Source organism: Parambassis ranga, chromosome 2, assembly GCF_900634625.1.
Source record: "Parambassis ranga chromosome 2, fParRan2.1, whole genome shotgun sequence".
Classification (NCBI taxonomy): domain Eukaryota; kingdom Metazoa; phylum Chordata; class Actinopteri; family Ambassidae; genus Parambassis; species Parambassis ranga.
The window spans coordinates 8158392-8179033 of NC_041023.1; the positions used below are offsets into that span (position 1 = coordinate 8158392).

Here is a 20642-nt window from a genome sequence, read left to right on the forward strand (position 1 = left end):
GGATTGATGAAGGAACAGAGACATGGAGCAACGGCAAGAACAGCAGTTACTGTGAGAAAAATTCTTAAGCCTAACCAGCCATGTTGAGGCGCCGGGCCAACCCTAAGCCCCTAACACCAACTGGGCAGTGCAGCCAGCACTTCCAAACAGCTAACAAAGCAAGCAAACCCCCCAAATCACTTTGGGGCAAAGCAGTCTGTTTCTGGGGCCAGATTCTCAGCACCCACATTTTTCTTGTTAGCACTCCCCATCCCAGAAGGAGAATTTAAAGACTGGAAGCTGTTTGTTGAATGAGAAGATAAAAGGAAGAAAGATCGGGATCTCTGTTTCTTTATGAAGGCCCACACCTGGAATAACAGGGACAAAACATAGTTTCTTTGCCAGCAGCGTGATGTTGGAATTTACACTGCCAAGAACCAAGGACCCCAAAGGTTCCTAACCCCCAACTCCTTCTGCTCTACCTCCTCTTCATCTGCATTCTCGCTTCTTCTCCTCCTGGTTCTCCTCACCCAATTTCAGTCACAGCTGTGCCCTCAGTCACACATGGGTTTTTGCATCTCTGCACTTACCTGACCACAGAGAGCCAAATCTAGCTAATCACCACCAATTGTGCAAATAACCTCTGTGTGTGTTAAGGGAGCTGGAGAAGAGAGAGCGTGCGGTATGCTAACTAGTGGAGGTGGGGAGGGGGGGGAGAGGGGTGACCCTGGGACCACCTGTTTTTTATGGAGGCCTGGGCACTCGACAGCGCCACATTATCCCTAATGACTCTCCGAGGTCCAGTGTTGACATTAGCTGCCTAGCTATCAGAGCTGGCCCATCCCATGGCTCCTTTTCAAAAAACTGACAGAGGGGAGAAGAAGTGTGAGCAAAAGGCTCAGCAGTCCAGCCTCAAAGTCCCAAATTTCCCGTCAACCTGTCCAGCAGTACATCCACTGGCATATATTATTGGCCCTTTTTTGCTTGTCAGGATTTCTCTATGTACAGAGGCCAAGAATCTGCAGAACAAAAACGTCAACTGTCATTGAAGTTTGCTTGTTGTTGATTCTTTACTGTTTTGACAAAGTCAACTTTAATTTCCATTATTTGGAAATTAAAGTCGACTTTAACCCCTTACCTTGCTATATGATGCCAACTTGGACTGTTATATCACCATCATCCATGTTCTGGTCTCTGCGAGAACCAGATCACTGACAGCAGGTGGTCAACTGGTTCATGTAACCAAACTCACCAGGGCTGCAAAGCACAAGGACACTGCAAAGTCTGTCCTTGATGAGACAGCCGGGTGCAGTCCAAGTCATTGGAGTTGGCGTTTGTCCATGGGATTAGAGACTTGCTGGTGAGACAGCTGAATGACACCGAGGACTGACACAGCACACAGATATGTGTAACTGCTTTTTAAACTTTGTTTCTTCATCTCTCTCCAATTCAGCCCTTCTCTTTTTCCCTTTCTTGGACCGAACACACGCTTCCCTAGTCTATCAGCAGTGTCAGGTTTTGCGTCACTCAGGGTATAAAAGAGATAGTGGTTCTTATCCTCTGAAAAATAGTGACACAACCACAGGAATGCCTAAACTACTCCTACAGCTACAGCTTCACATTGAGTGGAAGCATCTGCTATTCTTGGAACCAGAATCCTTCGTACCCACTTTTTCAACTTGTGAACGCCTCCCTCTGTTTTTCTCACTGCTGCCTTTCAGCTTCACCCTCCTCTCTTCACCTTCCTTTCTTTCTCTGTGTCATCCTCTGTTACACTCTCTCTCTCTCTCTCTCTTTATCATGCTAAACTCTATGCACCTCGGTATCACTGGCTGAGGCAAGCGGACTAAAATACTATGCTTTTTTCCTCTCCAAACATCGATTTTAGAGTGAGGGCGAGCAGGGAAGCTGATTTAGCCTTGGGCTGTTGTGTTTGAATTATTTATCCCCCATTACTGTATACATGACACGTAGACAGTTTGCCTATTTAGAGGCTGGAAAGAGCTACTTGTCCACTTCAGCACTGAAGCTGACACAGTGCCCACTGTTATTTTCTTGTATAGCCTTTTTATTTAGTTGTTTATATGAATTCTAGGCTTAAATCTTCAATAATGCATCCTTTAAAATGCTGCCTTTTACCTTCACTTGCATTTCAGTGGGTCTTCTGTGAGCCCCCCCTCCTTTGCATTTATCTCTCTCTCTATCTTACTGTATGACAAAGGAGAAAAGTTTTAGGCTCCAACAGCAGCAGCAGCGTCTTTGGTCTTTCATACAGAAAGACTGATTGACGCAAAGGGACAAAAACAGGAGATCTCTCTGACTCCACCTCACCATCCTTCCTTCTTCCTTTCCTCTCTTTCCTCCTTTATTTCTCTCCACTGACTCCCGCTTTGAAGCAGTATCTAGAAAGAAAAGGCAGCACTAGCACAGATGAGATGTGTTCATTTGTGCGTATCAGACAGCAGTGCGTGGCATGTGAGTTTGACAGGTTGGACACTTCCAAACAAACAGAGGCGAGTCTGCAAGGCTGGCTCTGAAAAAGACCGGGGTGTGTGTGTGTGTGTGTGTGTGTGTGTGCGTGTGTGTGTGTGCGTGTGAGAGACAGAGAGGAGTGAGAATTTGTAACTAGCACCACTCAGAACAACAAGCTAATGCTTTTTGCTGTCACTTATGGTTGCTGTTCCCAGGCTCTGTCTTATGCACTCTTCTTAGACACCTTGTCTGGAGTGAACAGCTGTCCTGCTCCAACCTGTAACTTCCTGTTAGTTACCATGTGGATAAATAACACGATCAATTTCCACATCTTTTCCAGTAGACCAGCTAAAAACTGAAAACAGGAGTAAGCAGCAACCTAGGCTGAAAAGTGAAGCCGAAGTGAAAGTGCCAAATAACTGTAATTCCTTGAGTGACCACTTGAGGCTGTCTCCATAAGGGAGTCAGTCCACATAGACGAATGCAGGATAGCTGCTGCTATCCTGCATTAGCACCACTCTACCACATCTGGTTTGCCCAAATGTGGAAATAAGTTAAGTAGACTCAAGCACTGCCAAGATGGTGACAGCCACTTTTGTCAGGCTACATGTGGTTTCTTTAATCCATATAAAACACAAATACAGCATGAAGACATGAACCGTACTTTAAGCCATTATACAGAAAACAAACAGCAGATGTTATAGCACTTCATCACAATAGTGTGACCACCTTTAAGAATACACAATGCTCACTGTTTTCTGTTGGCTTTAAGCTAAAGTTTTACCACTGTACACTGCTGCTGCTCTTCTGCTGTGCTCACTATACAGTTTTATTTCTAACCCTCTTATATTCTCTCTCTCTCTCTCTCTCTCTCTCTCTCTCTCTCTCTCTCTTCTCTTCCTCTCAAACTGCCTCACGTGAAAGAGGGAATTACATTTTTTTACACCAAAGTTTCTAATTTATTGCTCCAGAAATTATTCTACAGTTTTTCTTTTTGCATATTAAAGCCAATAAATGTGTGGTTTATGTAAATGACTTTTGCAACACATTCAGGTTGAGGCTAATGGAAGTAAATGAATTCCATCCCGAATTGTATAATTTTGGTAAAATTTTGTTTCAATTTGATAATAAAAAAAGTAATTGATTATTCATGAAAGATTTACATAGTAAGAAATGGAAAACCAATGCAAACTAACAGAGCAATGGGATCTAGTCTCTTCTAGAGTCACTTGGACTAAATTGTGGGAACAATTTTCTCCGTGAAGGCTGCATGGCTATCTGAATTTTAAAACTTTCTTTTATTGGGGAAATCTCTTAATGTGAAAATGAATAGTTTTAAATTTAACTCCCTAACAATGAATTCTGAACCTATGCCCAAACTTTTAAATTACCTTCTTTTACCTTATAAATTGCCTGACTGGAGCCCGGCGGCTGTATGGCTGCTTGCAGCTACAATCCATTTCTATTATTTAGGGAGGTGGAGAAGTTTGAATGGTTCTAATCAACTTGTCATCCATTTCAGACTTACCAGGTGAAAGGAATGTTCATGAAAAGAAATCACATCAGTGAGGAAATAAAGAAAAATTGAAATCTGAATGGCTGATGACAGCTAATGACCACAGTGTGTGTGACCACGGCCAGCTTCAACAGACGGGTGTGATGACACACACTGGCCAAGACACAAGATGAATGGACATTTGTCTGCACATTGATTATGTTGTTTTGTCTCCCAGATTATTATAAAAACTTTATTACAGTCTGATGCCCCAGTGGACTACATATTCTGGGGTGGTTGCCAGTTTGGTTTTACCCCAAGACATTTACTGAGGTAAAGAAGAAGAAAAAAGAACAACCACTTAAAATCAGATTACCTTTCTGTTCCAAGTCCTTCCCACACTTACAGCCATAAAAGGTTTGAAAGTAAACATCTTCCTGTTAACCACAACCCTGCCAACAAAACACGGGGGATTCCCAACACCTCAAAAAACATAATGACTTCCTGCCAAGAAAAAGATAGAGTGCTAAAGCCAGAACAGGAATTATCCAATTTGTTGAAGCCTTTTGATTTATTGCAGCTTATCCTTGCCAGTACATATTTCATAGTGTAGTTTTTGTTTTAACACTATTGTAAACATGTTAGTATATAATATATACTACATAATTGATTTTTTTTAAGGAGAAGGTTAAACGTTGACTTTGCATTCACTTTGCTAACATTTGTCATGTTCATGCTGAAATATAAATAAATGTCATCAGTACTGAAGCGTTAGCACAGAGGTCATGAAAATAAGTGCGTTTAGCTTCTCTGGTACTGGCGGTGTGTCCTCTTAGCTATTATGTGTTTGTCTCATTGTTTCTGTATAATTCAGTTGTTACCTTGTAACTATACGCTGTCATAAGGGGGAAGAAAAATGGTCCACACTGTAGCTTTAACCTCTACGATGTAAATGAAAGCATGGTAGTGCATTTCTAGTTCTCTTTATCAGTATGAACGTACAGAAATATCAGAATTATTTGTGCCTTGTCCCTGACACTTCAGTCTGTTTATCATCTCTCAAGCATTTGCAGAATTAAAAATATCATTGGTACATCCACACAGACTTTTAGGTCCATTTAAAAAATATATATATATATATATCTGTGATGCCCTGTCTCAACCACAGAGATGTGCGACCTGTGGGACACTTCAGCTGTTATACCACAAAGGATGCCAGTCAAGGGCAGCTGCCATGCACTGCTTTCAGCCAGCAACACGATTCCTACTGATGTGTGTGTGTGTGTGTGTTTGTGCACTTTATTCTTTGTGTGAACACTTGTGTGATATTTGTATGAGATTTTTTGTTTTTATCTGTCATCTTTGTTATATTTGGCTCCTTCTTACATCCTGTTTCTCCTTTTTATCTTTGATATAAGAGTATAAAGATTTCTTTTCTGTCTTTTAACTGTTCTCTCTTCTGTGTGTGTGTGTGTCTGCACCTGTGACACCTGTGATACCTTGAATCAGCATCAAAGACCTAACTAAAGGAAACACAATGTATAAAGCTGTTTTGTGTTTTAACTGCAGTAGGTGTGGTTTTCACTATATCCACAAATTGTGTTACTGATGATTGGACTAAATGAAACAGAATATGCTGAAGCAATTTTGAGCCAAGTCGCAGTTGTTCTTTGGTCTAAACCTGGTAATACTGAAAGCTGCTCTGTAGTACATGGGTACACAGGGGTACTAATATAATCATTACACGTTCTTAATAAGACGTACTTTTTTCAGCATGTGAAACCCCTGAGGGTAATATTTGCTACACAGAGCAAAGAGTAAATCTGGATGGTGGGTGTCTGCTGCACCTGCTCCTACATGAGAAGAACACTGCCTTCTCTTTTTTGAGCTGCAGTATCTCCACTGTGCTAATTATTTTTGTGTAAAGGACTATGAGAGGTGATAAAACACAGTTATTGTTCTCCGTGGTGCTTCCTTTTGCACCTGCCTCATGTCTCTGCACAGGTGCACAGGCTTTAAGCAGTTTGTGCTTCTTATGTGCAGATCAGTTTCACAGTAAACCGGATCGTACACTATGTGCTGCAGCCGACTATCGACGAAATATAGATTTTTATGGATAGAATTACATTCCTGTAGTCTGTTTTTAGCTGTTCAGTTCCGTTCACCCTCTCTTTCATTTATAGTGGTATTAATTCTGACTGTATGTAAAAATGGACAAACTATCTGCACCCCTAACTATAAACTATTAACTAAAGCTGAGCTTGTTAATGTGGAAGTCTTTGTGAATTGACCAACACGACCTCAGTCAATAATATGTCAGCCAGATAGGATGCATGGTTACTTTTATGCCAATAGCTGCCATTGTCGTGAGAGCCCCTGCCCCACTGCTGCGAGAAATACACACAATTATCAACCACATGTTACATTTTCCTAGTGAGGATGGGCTGGAATTATCTCAGTTTTGAAGCCAAGTGGCCATACAAGGTGTTGCAGTTTTTGGAACTTCATTTTTCGGACCCAGAGTTTGCTGCCTGGTTTCATTGTCTTTGGAATGAGTTTAAATGTCTTCATCTGCCGACAACAGATGGATTGTCATATGCAGATACAGCACAGATACCTGAAAAGAGATACATATACCTTCTTCCTTCTGTGAGTACAGATGGAAGAAGGTTGTCCTAGATCCCAGTTCTCCTACCTGCTGTGCCAAGCACTGCTGCACTGTGTAATCAACCAAACTCACATAATCACAGACCCTTGGAGAGTGTGTCCAGAGGCTCAGGGCAAGGTCTAAAGCACAACCCTTGGGTGGTCCGTGCATCCTTTCCAGCTATGTGCTTTCCTGCGTACCAGAAGCACCACAGTGACGTGTTGTGGTTCTGGCCAGCTCTCTCTCTCTGCCCACGTACAGCAAAGAGCCACTTCACTTTCCCAGCCCTGATGACGGAAATGGAATAAGCCTGGATCATTTCATCCAGCAACAGAGCGAGGAAAGAAAGATATGCAACGCTGGGATTGTCACTCGTGTGCATGCAGCTGCCCTCTTAAAAATGTAGCTGAGCTTTCGGCTCAGCTTCAATTTTATCGCATTTGAGTGCCTAGACAGCTGTCAAACGAATGACATGTTTTACATCCACCACAATTTGTACATTTTCATCAGCCTAAAATAGCTCATAAAGCTTCTTTTTTTTATAGGCTGTTTCATTTCTGGCATGTTCTTTTCTTAGGGTTGATCCAATATTGCATCAGAATGATTGCCATGGGATTCCTATTAGGAGGGAGCAGGAAGAGAGAGACAAAAGAAGAGAAATGAAGGGTACAGTACAGGAAAGGATGCTATGGTAGAGAGACAGTATGAAAGAACAAGAGAGAGGAGAAGATTTGTGAGGAGGGGGGAGGGCCGAAGGCCAGCGGAGTCAGAGATAAGAGGCTGCAAGAGTGATTGAAATGGGATTAGTGGAGACAGGCTCTGCATCCCGGCCACAGCATCACAGTGTTAAACCTGCGCTTCACAGGGACTGCCTCTGTCACATCAAAGCCTCCCCAGGCTTGCCTGGCAGAGGCGAAGGAGCCTCCAGCAGGGTCATCCACAGCCACACACACACACACACCACATACATGAACATGCTGCTCACATTCTCCATCTCCAATATGTCTCCATTATGGTTATGAAGCTGGCTCCTTCCTCCTCGCCTTTTCATCTGCCTGCAGTGTCTTTGTGGTGTGTATTTGGATGGCAGATAGGATGCATTGATGAGCCATCTTTAACATTTAATGAGGCAAGCAGTGATGAGTTGGCATTGGAAAGCTACTGTCTCCTGCTTCCCCAGAGTCCAAACAAAGTTTTTAATGAGAACTTTCCCCCAATTTGTGCCAAAAGCACTGAGCTTTTTAACTGCTTCCCAGACTGAAAGCATACAGAATTTCGCACTTAAGTACTGAAGGAGGACAGACACCTGTGTGCAAATAAACAGACATAAAACAGATACAGTCACGTGTGTGTGTGTTATCAGGTGTTTGAAAGAGACTGGATGTCTAAATCAGAAAAAAATACATTCAGTATTTAGCCAGTGGCTTTATCATCCAGTCCTTTATCAATAAATACCTTCTCAAATGAGTTAGTTTCTCCATTGTGTTAATGAATTACCTATGACATCGGGTTAATTTTACTTAGTTTAGCAAATGCTAAAATACTGCAGTGGCACTCCCAGCTCTGCATGTTTTCTAATCAAATGAACACTTCCATGTTCATTTTGTGTACTCATGCTTGAGAGTGTCACAGTATGATCAAACACTGCACCTTAGTCCTCTTCTGTTGCAGTAGATTATGGATCCCTATAGCTAAAATGGCCTGTTTATCTGCTGAACAGAGAGACAATTTACTGATTGGTGAGTGTGTGTGTGTGTGTGTGTGTGTGTGTGTGTGAGAGAGAGAGAGAGAGAGTATACTCATGTGGTATCTGTATTAGTGTGTGTGAGCTGGTAGTTTTCCTCTCGGAGCTCATCAGTTCATATCCACCACCCATCCCACCGCAGCATGCAGTAAATAGAGTCTCCGCCACTCGTTGAGAAATGGCACAATTATCCCCTGCTGGTGAAATATGGCCCGGGATGCACCACTGCTTCTTCCCTACAGAATGTGTCTGTATGTGCGGGTGGCTCTGTGTGTTTTTTTTTTCTGTTCACTCGTTGTGATGTGCATTCAACACACAGGGAATTGTTCTCGCTTATATATTTACACACATACACATACACTTCTCATACACAGGTGTAATTGTGCAAGCAGCTGCACACACACAAATGTATTCAGCCACACTTGTCGATTGGCGCACACTCAAAGTGTACTTACAGAGCTTCACACTGTGCACACAATGCAGCATGTGGTGGTTTTAGCTGAGACAAGCAGATAGAATAACTCATTGTCAGTCAGTCAGTAAGGTCAGTCTTTCAGTTCTGAAAATTTCATCGCAGCCCACTGTGCATACACAATAGCCGAATAAAAATCCTAATATGTTTCAGCTTTGCAGGGAGCTTTATCATGTTAGATGTCTTTATTCAATGCTGCTGCTTTCAATTTCAGCTTTGGTATTGGGTTTCACAGGGCTAACTAATGCACTGTACACAGCTTATGCTTCTCATGAATACATCACAAATTCCTTGTCTGGAATTTGTCAAAATAAGATGTTGTTTTGGTTCTGTGTGGTGTCCGTTAGGATCTTAGCAGTAGCTCTGATGCCATTTTTTTTTCTTCACATTTTGAGAATTGTTTTCTAATTTATATTGTATTCATTTCCCTTTCCAAATTTCTGTCATTTTGTAGCCTTTGTCAGTGTTGATAGACTTATTACCTACACAGCGGCAAGCCACGAGGGGGTGATTGCGATAGTTAAGCTTCATATTTGTGAGGCTGTCAAGCTGTTGTGGGGGAGGCAGCTATTTTTTTCTTTTTTTGCACACCTAAGACAGTGGGTGACTGCGACGTCACAGAGAACATAAAGATATTTTGCAGAGGGAAAATTTCTCTCGACATTGGATCATCCGTGATCCATTTACTATTAGACCAGGTGGAGAGAGCTACGTTCTCAAAAACGAACTGTATAACATCGCAGGAGAGGAGCTGACTGTCTTCTGAAAGCAGTTTTTGGAGGACTGCGTGCGCATATGCCTCCCTCCTAGCTAGACTAATCCTGAATTCAGTAATATTTAAGGGGCCGGATGGAAAACGCCGGTGGGCCAGATGTGGCCCGCGGGCCACCAGTTGACAATTACTGCTGTACTGTAAACATTATGACTCCTCCAGTGGTCTTTGCTTTATCCATTTCTTCCACACTTTGACTAACACACATTGTAAACAATGTAAACATATAGGGACAGGCTGGCCTGACTGTGTTATGTAAAACTCTCCAGTTAATCAGCAGCTGTCCTCGTGAGTCACTCTGTTTTCTGAGACATTCATCAGAACTGAATATAGTATACTGTATAACAACTTTTTAGAGCGCTTACTGCGCTTGTATGCTTTTAGACCTTTTGAAAATGTCCAGCGACTCTCTGAAATGTCAAAGGGCTGCACATTCATTTAAAGTCAGCCATACACGTAATGTTATTAACCTTAAGTGATTTCTCATTCCGATGGCTTCTGACATTTGTGTAACTTTGCAAATTGTGTAGTTGCGACTAAATGGCAGAGAGTATGCGCAATAAGGCATCTATTTTAACCAGAGGAAGGTGAAATGAACTGCTGCACCAGTCAAAGGTCATGTGAGTTTAAAAACACTGACTTTTATTTTTCTGTCTTTACAGGTATGGAAAAATAGTGTCAACCAAGGCCATTCTGGATAAGAACACTAACCAGTGCAAAGGTAAGCGTTTCAGTTTTTGTGGCTTGTACACCATTCTTGTTTTAGTGGGGGAGCTATCACTCTTGTCACAGGAAACACCAATCCAAGCCCCTCGCGTAAATTTAGACATCAGCTGAGGAAGCAATGCACCATAAATCAGTGATTTAGTGAGTAGCTGGCTTAACGCTGCAGGAAGGAGTCGGGTAAACAACCTGCTCTCGGATGGCGAGGCCCTGCCTCAGAGGATGAGTGGGCAGTCTGTCTCAGCCCCTCCCTATCTCCTCTTCGGTTTCCTGTTTTGTCACATGATTGAGCCTTTGGGAAAGAGACTTTGTAAATTATGCACACAAAGAAGAAGGCAGAAATAGTTTTTCGAGCAAACACTATATGCCATTACATAGCATACCAGTTACCAGAGGACTAACAAGCCAGTTAGGTTTAGAGAAACTTTATGTTATTATTAGTGTCAGTGTTGACCTCAGTGTATCCACCTGCCATGCATGGCTGCAAATATACCAGCAGCAATGACCAGCAAAGAATAAGTAAAAAAAGGAGAGACGATAGAGGGATGAAGTGGGAAAAAGATTAGTGTGCTACTTGCCCTGAGGTGTCTGGCAGCACTGTTTAAGAGCTATTGAAGTTCCATCAATACTTTTAATTGCTTTTTGTGGTTTCCCGGGCTCTGAAGTGTGGCCTTTCAAGGTGAAGCTGCCTTCTTAACCCTGCTGCACACACAAGTTTATCCTGCCAGGCATGCTCTGGGTCAAAATGTTGAGGAAGAGAACCTTTTAGAGGATAGAAAAAAAAGGCTGATTATCTTGACAGCTCCTTTGTGTGAGTCCTGCTGGCTATTAAAGACAACAACGGATGTGTGCTAGTAGGAAGGATCTATCTACAGGTCACAGAACACAGAGCAGAGTGGATTAAAGAAAGAGAGGGACAATGTAAAAAAATAAAAAAAAAAAAAAAGAAGTGAGAGAAACTTTAAATTTCAGAGAAATGGGAGAATTAAATGTTTACTGATGTTCAGCTGACCTGAGTTATGCACAGAACAAAAAACTTGGTCCAGCTTAGAACTGTTTTGTGTGGGAGACATTTCCCATAACTCACCCTCCTGGAATGCAGCACTGCTGAGAGGCCAAGAGGCAAATATAAGCAGACGTATTTTATGAGTGGAAAGGATGGTCCTGCTCTGCACCCATGTGTGTACAAAAGAGTGAGGAGTTGGGCTCAGTAACCTTGAAAAGAAAATTACACTTGTGTACTGTTTGAAAGACGAGTTGAGGTGAAGCAGAACTGCACAAAATCGTAATTTCTACTGCTCCCATATGTATCTCTGGATCCCTTGAAAGGTGAGCGGGTATCAAAGCGTAAACGAGCCAAGCAGGTGTATGGAAGCCTGATGGGCCGGCATGCACTCCAGGTAACAAAGCAAAATCAGCACATCGCCCTGATCTAGTCACGCATTGTTTCCAGTCATCTGACTCCCGTGACCCTGACACTTGTTTAAATGTCAGGGTGGTGGCTTATCACCACTGTGGAACCATCACACAGCAAGCATCCCTCTCCTCCGTCTTCTCTCCATATCCACCTCCTCTCCTCCCACCTTTGTGTTATTTGTGTTTATTTCGGCTCAGTGAGCGCAATGCCACAACAATGTGGGGAAAAAAAGCGCTGGAGGAGAGGTCAGGACCAGAGGAAGATAGACAATCAGCGACTGGAAAACAAAAAGAGTATCCTGTACTCATGATACTTTGTTCCCCTTCACATTTAGTTTAGTAAGTGTAGAAGAATGGTCAAAGATAATATCACTTTCTGATAAGAATTTAAATGAAGATATATATACATCTCTATGTCTTCATACCTTCATATGTTCAGTACCTCTAATGGGTATTAATATGTAGCAAAAGTGCAGACACAATCTCTATAAAAAGAATGACAGAGTATGACAGAGGATGGATCACTGATGATGGAACAGTGAGTGTGGGGGTGCAGCCTGTCTGCTGTGGGAAAGCAGCAAAACAGTGACGGTGCTCGTTGTACTTTCGGGTCAGGTGTATTTTACTGTGCATCTAAATGTAAACCAACACACACACCCACACAGTAACATGAACATACATTGGTTCTCTTCTAACATATATCTATCTATATATCTATGCCCTCAGTAGATGAGTATGTGCTTGAAGTACTGTACTGCAAAGCCCTGTTTGAAGTACCACATCAGAAAAACTACACTCCAAGACCATGTAATACACCTCTCCCACGCACTCAAACACAAAGGGCACACTCACACACAAAGACTAATCGTACCCCCGCACACACACACACTGCCTGAGGTGTGCTGTGTGCAGCAGTGGCCATGCAATAGATGCATCAATCCTTTTCCTAACATCACAGCATGTGTGCCGGCCCAGCTGCCTGTCTGCCTGTTCTGGCTGCACCCAGGCCTTTCAATGAGCCTTTCTATCTTCCCAGCGCTGACTCACTCCCTACCTTACTCTATGACACACACATCTGTACTCTTATAACAGTTGCATATAAACTGTGCATTCCAATAAATACACATGCTTTGGATGTAGCTAAGTTCAGAGAGGAACAGGAAGTTGTGAAGGGGCTTTAGGGCTGTCAAGCGCTGTAGGTAAGAGGAGGCATTCAGCTCTTCATCTCTCTCTTGTGCTCCTCCGCACTCTCGCACTGCTCCTCTCTTTCTCTCTGCTTTTCCCTCTCATGCTCTATCTGTATATCTGTCTCCGCTCTTTCACACATACTGTAGAAATACAGCAGAGATTTGGGGTTTAGATCACAGATGGAGCCAGGGATTGACAGTGGCAGGGGGAGAGAGAGAAAAGGAATAAAAAAACCTAAAACCGCTCATTTGCCATCCGTGCCCACAAGGGCCTCTTAAAAGGCAGCGGCGGCATTTGAAATAAAGCAGGGCTGACCGAATGGAGACATTTTATTTTTCCTGCCAGAGCCCGGAGGCAGAGGAAATGACCTCAGCCCTTTAAAGGACCTCCGTTTCCTCCTGCTCCGCCGCCGCTGGGAGATAAGACTGCGCCGAGATTCACCGGGCCTGACTGGCGCTCGGATGCGACGGCCCACCGCACTGAATTGTGGGAGATAGATGAGATGAGTAGATAGTCTCTTGTGGCTGTGTGCTCGGCAGTTTGTTGTTGTTCATTTCTTTTGCCCTGTAACTTGCCATCCGTTTTACTAGAGGATGCTAAAAACTCACAAGGGCATTACATAAACTCACATCTTGAAAGAATTACTGTCGCCTTTACTCTATTATGTGGCTGACTTAGCTTGATGTAAAACACGCTAACTCTTTATTTTGTCCCTGCACATTCAAATCATGTTTGAAGTATACAAACATTTTAATGTAAAGCTAGCATTCACATTTGATTAAATATTCAGATGTCCTATGCTAATGTGATCTCTGGACACTGGATCGATCCTGCCTGGCTGGCTTGCATGTGCAGTCTCTGTATGCTGCAGTTTTGAAAAGGCTGTCAGGAGCTTGACCGCTACAATGTGAGGCATCCCCTGCCCATACCACAAGAGCAACCTAATGGAGAAATACAGGCTAAGTTACATTCTATAAAAGCAGATTTATAGCTGCATCAGTGCCTAAGTGGAGTATCGCATGACTCTGAGTATAAAGACTATTGATGAATGATGTGACGCGCACAAAAAAGGCCTGTTTTTCATTGTCATGTGCATGTGTATTTGGGGTGGGGCGGGGACAGTGAGTGCTCTTTGCATCCGTTATTGGTTTCTCATTAAAGGGCCAAGATATAAACATTTGTCTATGTTGTACACTGTGCCGGCGCAATTAAGGATTCTCTTTGCCGCCCCCTCTGCCCTTTGAAAGTGAATTATGTGCAGATGAGAATCTCGACTGAAGTGTGGCCAACAGCGGACCTTTTCCAAATGCCTGTGCTCCCTCAAAGCCATTCCAGAAAGGGGAGAGAGCAGCCGAAGGAGAAAGGGAGAGAATGTGTGCTCCGTTTCCTGTTCGCATTGCGTATTAATGACCCTAATTAGCAATAGCTGAGAGATAATCACATTGATTTGGACAGATTCAGCATGCAGAACCTCACTGGATAACCCCCCAGCCTTTGTTAACACCTCCCAATCACACACACACACACAAATCCCTTTTCTCTCTTTAACCTCCACAGCTGCCCCCCTCCTCATCTCCATTGCAGTAAGTTCCAGTTGGCCATTCACCAAGTAGGCGTCTGAGTGGCCAAGTTTGTCAAAAATAGAAGCAATCGGGGCATGAGCGCCGCATTCTTTCAGCTTTGACCTTTTGTACCCCCTACACTTCCTGTGCTGCTTTTGCATGCAGTGTGGTCGCCTCCTGTTTATGTTTGTACAATTAATTCTAGTGTGGAGGTCACGGTAAGGTGAGATCCAGGAGACAGAGAATCATGCATCAAAATAGACACAAAGGTTTCCCAAGAGTATTTTTGCACACAGATCTATTGCAAAGTTGGAGAATTTGTTCAGTTTTGACTGTCTGGATTTAAACAAAGACAGAAATATCTGTTATAAATTTCAATAAAGTACAAGCAGGCTCTTGGGATTCTCTGTTGCAGATTATTGTTAACATCATAGCTTTCTCTTTTTTTGTCACTGGCTCAGTGCTTTGGGCTTCTTTCTTCATCTTGTTTGTTGACAAATGCCTCAGCGGGCGATAGTGGAAGGTGAGGAGGCGTACTTAAAGTCATCTCTTATCCCAGACCTAACCCGTGGATGGCAGGGGAACCACGAAGTGAGATACGGCCTTCTGCTGACCTGCCAAGGCCCTGGCCCCTTTGCACATCCCCTGACTAATGATCATACCCTTGATTAGTTAAGGAAGGCATAAATCATAACTGCAATGAAGAGGAAGGCTAGCTGGGGGCGGTCGGGCCGTTCCTCATGAATGACTAACAGATGCAAGACAAAAAAAATGGGCTGTGCAGTTGTTCGCAGGAATGGGACAATTTGTCTTTGTCCGGATTTTAATGTTTGCCTCTACCTGGAGATTTTCTCCATGTTCTGGGGGCACTCGCTTTTCATTGATCCGGCTTTGTTCAAATATTTAGCCCTGTCCTCTCGTCTTGCTGCTGTTGGGGCTTTCAGGCCTTGTACCTGACGTGATTACATTGCTTATTACAAACTGTCGCTCAAAAGGGGATAACAGAACATAGCACCCAGCATGAATACTAAAGTTAGTAATCTCCACCTACAGTCAGACTGAAAGGAGAAGCAGGTATGGTGAGACTCTATAGGTATAATCAAAGTGTGAAAGGTCTGCACCTGCTCTTTGTGTAAAAATGTGCTTATATCGCTTGTGGCATTTTCACATCAACAAGCTCTATAATGAGCAGCTATTCAAGGTTGTTTGACATTCTAACCCGAGTGTGTATACAAGTGTATGCATAGGTTAGCATGAGTGCTTTGCATATGCAGGTCTGTCTGTGTGTGTGTGTGCATATTTTTTGAGATATCAGTGTGTGGGTTCTGTACAGCCACACAGTTTTTTTGCCACAGGTCTCGTTTTAACAACCTCTTGACAAGTAATTAACACCCTTCAGGTCTCAAACCGTGTTTGAGTGCTCTTCACATGTTGCACCAAACACATCAGGGTTTTGCTTTTAAGTTAGCAAGCTGATAAAGCTACCAGAAAGCTGAGCAGTGGGTGTGACTGTGCAGTTTAGAAGAATGTTGTTTTAAAAAAAATCCTTTAACTAATTGTTCTTCTATCTACATCAAAGAATAGCAGCGAAGAGATATCTTCTAAATTCGTTAATACCTCCTTAGCTTCTTTAAGATAATCTTGCACCTTGAGGAAACACAGTCTGAACTGGTGAAAAGCAGTGGTCCTGCTATTTCTGGCAGACAACCTGGGACTTTAATTCTAAAAATAAAAATATGTATCATATGTAATTTATTCCATGAATTACCCGTAATGGGTGTTTTGTAGTTAGATTTGGACATCAAAATCACTTGGTTAGGGTTATAGTTTGAACTACAACAAACGTTCTCACAAAGAAGAGACAGAGCTAGAAGGAAAACATTCTTTGGTTTTATGACTGACTACTGGCTATCGATCTTTTATATTGACAAACATTGTATGCGTGTAATTCATGGTAACAGGATCAAAAATGTAGTTGTCAGCCCACAGTCATCGACCAGAAGAGGTTCCCTTTTCTCGAACAAACACACACACACACACACATATATACACACACACACACACACACATATATATATGTGTGTGTATGTGTATATGTATATATATATATATATATAAAATGTACAGTAAATCTCATCAGTTGTGCTGAATATTGCTGGAAATGTAGAAGAAACCATATGGCGCTGTGCTAGAGCTAATGAGTGTGAATAGATATGAATTAATTAAAGCACAAGATGGAGAGCAGAAAAGGAAGAAAATGATGGAGATAGAAAATGAATATGAGATAAATGCTGAGATAAAGAGGAAATGACAGTGAACCCATATGTGCTACTGTGTTTGACCTGTGCAAATTACAGTCTCATGTTGTATTGTATGGCACATGACATGCCTGTGTCAGTATTATTGAGTTTTTCAACAGTACAATTGCAACATGCTACAATTATTGCAGAGAAGGCGTTTTCATGTGATGTGCTGGAAATACACAGTATGTGTCAGCCCCGTGGGTGTATCGCAGTTTTACACACCTCATCTGTAATACTTGCACAGATAGCAGATGAATTAGTTTTTTCAACCTCGTGTTCAGTTTGTCTTCTGCACAATGAGCTGCCAGTGGCCCCCTTGGCCCTAAGCCCTGGCACTCTGCCCTCTGCAGATCCCGACTACAGCTCTCTGACAAGGACACTCCTACACCTGCAAGAGAAGATGACAAGAAATACAATACAGCCAATAGGCTGGCTTCTTCAGCCCGAGACGAATGCCTTTGCTATAAATCCATGTTGCAGGGTTGATAAGTTAATTGCCTGTACAGCTATCTCGTCACCAGTGTCTAATATAAAAGAGCCCTCTGTGAGAGTTATTTTACAGCAAATTGGTATTGTCTCCAAACACAAGGCACGCAGGATGGTGACACTGGACGAGTAAATGAGGGTTCTTTATTTTCTCCAAGCGCTGCAGTGCACGTCAGTGTGTAAAAGCAATTTCATATAACTTTCTGCACAAGGATGTTTAGCTGTTCTGTGCATTGCAGCTGTTTATTTTATAGGATGTTGGATGTACTCGAGGCTGCAGTATTATTGGGGAAGTGTCGGCTTATGACTTGTCACTTCTGTGCAGTGTTAATGCGCTGACGACAGTGAAGTGGTCGGACATCTTCTAGCCTAAAGCTAACATTTTAATATGCAGCTTTAAAAAAAGGACATGCATTGCAGATGTCCCTCTGCGGGATCCTTCCATGGAAAGACAGATTTATGATCCTCCCCTGTTTACACATTTACACACACAAACAAGAGAGTTGGAGATCACACTCAAGCATTTGTACACACCCATTCAACAATCACACAAACACTGAGAGACACATACACACACGCACACCACCGCATGGTTTAGTGGAGGGTAGCCGCAAAATTTATCATCAGTCAGCTGCTGGTGGTGCAGGATAAATGGAGGAGGACAGAGGAATGCAGTCCCAGCGAGGATGCTCTCCTCTGGGTTTGGAGTGCAACCAAGGCGGTCTTGGCTTGGCCGCAGTTAGTCACGGATGCCATCTCGCTTTTTAAAAACCACCGTTCTCTCCCTCAGTGTTTTCACAGCTAACCGCAGCTCTCCCAAAACAACCACCCACCCTCCCTGCAGGGCAAAACAGGGCTGGTCAAACCCCAAAATGGACCAAAGGCATCTATAAATGTATAAGCAATGCTTCTTTTAATCCATGTCTGAAAGATTAAATGAAGCAATTGGGAATTATAACATTACAATGAGTCAGCTGACCAGTGCTTGACAACCAGCACACGAAGGGACCAAAATCAAAACAACAGCAGCAGCATTATAGTCAGACATGAAGAAGACGGAGGTAGAACACATAATAAAGTGCAAAGATCTTATTAGGGAAAAATTAATAAAACTCACATACCAGCATTTGTACAATCACGAATCTGCAGGTGGAGGAAGGTCAAAACGTGCTGCGAGACAGAATGTGATGTAGTACTATGGCCACATATCCATTTATCACAAGAATCATATTACAGCATTGCTATGCATATTTGTGCATTGAGTGCCCATCTATCTTCTCCATTAACCATAATTACTTTAATACATGCAAAGTATGAATTATAAACATACATGTAACTACGAGTATTAATCATCTATGTGCAGCTTCACAACCCTTCCTGATGACTTGCGCCGACGTAAACAATTACACAGCTTGCCCTGCACACCATCGTAAACGCTTCGTGACTTGTCGTTGATTCATTATTCATACTTAGGGCATTATTATTCCATTGTATGTGGTGCAAAATGGGATCATTAGCGCTGAATATGAGAATGTGAAAAATGGATATATTGGGGGGAAACGCTGGTGGATTTTGTAGGTAGGAAACCCCAAACAATCCCGACTATTAGAAGATAAAGAATAGTCATTTCCCCAGAAGTAATTAGGATTAGCATAATTTGACGGTGAATGCATGAATGATGCATAGTTGATTGATATGTCGATACACGCACTGTAATGACTCTCTTATCTCCGCTCTCTGCTTAAGACTTTTGTGTGCAGCGCAGCCCGAGGAGGCATCAACTGTAGTTCTACACCTCCTTAAGGGGACTGTGTTAAAGAAGCACCCTTCCTCCTTCACACGCACACACTCATGCCATGCAGTCACTGAGCAGAGTGGAAGCATGGGTAGCGCTCATGTAGTAACTGATTGAAGATGGCCCTTTTATCTTGACAGGCTCCAAGTTAGAGTCAGACCAGGAGAGACAGTATATATAGATATATATATATATATATATATATATATATATATGTGTGTGTGTGTGTGTGTGTGTGTGTGTGTGTGTGTGTGTGTAGGGTGTCATCCTTCCAGGGTGCCTGTGTGCATAAATGTGTTCCTTTTATGTGTGTGTACATGTGCATATTAGCCGCACAGCATTATCTGCAGCCGTGCATGTAGACAGTCACTTTGAGCAGCATTTAAGTGACAGCTATCGATTGGATGCTTGTGTTTGTGCAGAGGCTTCAAAGCAACACCATGGCCTCTGCATCCCACTTGAGATTGTAGCTCCAGAGTAACCCGCATTGAATGCAGAACACTGTACAGCATGTACTTGGCTTCTTCAAGCAACAACATCTGCGTGATTCTGTGTGTAGGAGTGTAGGTTACGTGTGTGAAATGTCATGTTTTTAATTGAATATAACAGTGTTTCTTGCTCCTGCTGCTTTTTCATCAGATCAATGACTCAATGGGACACTGGAACCCACAGACAGACCACTCAGACTATATTTTTCAATGTATACATGGATATACAGTTTGACTACTGGACTTTACAGTTTCTTAATCTTGTGAGTTGTGAAGGTTTAAAGAAAAAAGACTGCCACCATCTTGGCTATGTAGCAAAAAAGGAAGGTATGAAAAAAAGAAGGAACCATCAGCTGTGGTGGTTGCAATTAAAGGTAGGGTAGGAGATTTTGAAAACTCAGTGAGAGTCAGCCAGATTTTGAAAGTAAACCAATCACATGGACATGTATTACCTGAAGACAAGCTGTGATCTGTGACTTCGGCCATCATGCACGTACCTCTCTGGTGCGCGCAGAGCAGGAAGAGAGTGACAACCAGACAATACTCCGCGCAGGGGCGCCTCGCAGGATTGGCCGATGTTTTTAGCATTTTATAGCTTCCACAGATGATTCATATTCTTCGTTTTAAAGCAAAACTGCTGAACTAATTGGTTGCTATCGGATAGTAAAGAGAAGTTACACTGCGTTAACAAAAAGTGCATCAGAATGAAATCTCCTACCCTACCTTTAAATTACTCTGCCATACACACTACATTATTTTTCATTTCACACTAAACTGTTTATGTGTAAATGACGTTCGTATGCAGCAAAGTGCAGCAGCTAATGTAAAGCTGGTAGATTAGTCAGTCAGATTGTTGGCTAAGCACATTAAACTGAGCAGATTTGACAGTTAGCTGCTCAAAGTTAGCTGCCCCCAAGGATTTTACTCATGGCTAAAACAATGATATGTTATATTGCTAAATTTAAAGATGTGTAATAGCTGTGGCACCAGCATATTGTCTATTTCCTAACATATGCAGGAAAGCCAAATGAGCCAAAATGACTCATTTAACTTCACAGTTTCATAGTCTCAGTACTCTCACACAAAGAAAAGACTTCCAG

The 20642-nt window shown here is 42.6% G+C and overlaps 1 protein-coding gene across 6 annotated transcripts in view; it reads left to right on the plus strand.

The window, feature by feature from the left end:
* rbms3 (RNA binding motif, single stranded interacting protein) overlaps positions 1 to 20642 on the plus strand; it is a 217419-nt gene that overhangs the window by 97177 nt on the left and 99600 nt on the right. For all 6 annotated transcript variants that reach the window (XM_028432420.1, XM_028432383.1, XM_028432392.1 and 3 more), the window contains one exon: positions 10244 to 10302. In XM_028432420.1, the coding sequence (XP_028288221.1) occupies positions 10244 to 10302 (59 nt within the window). The remainder of the gene's footprint in view (positions 1 to 10243; positions 10303 to 20642) is intronic.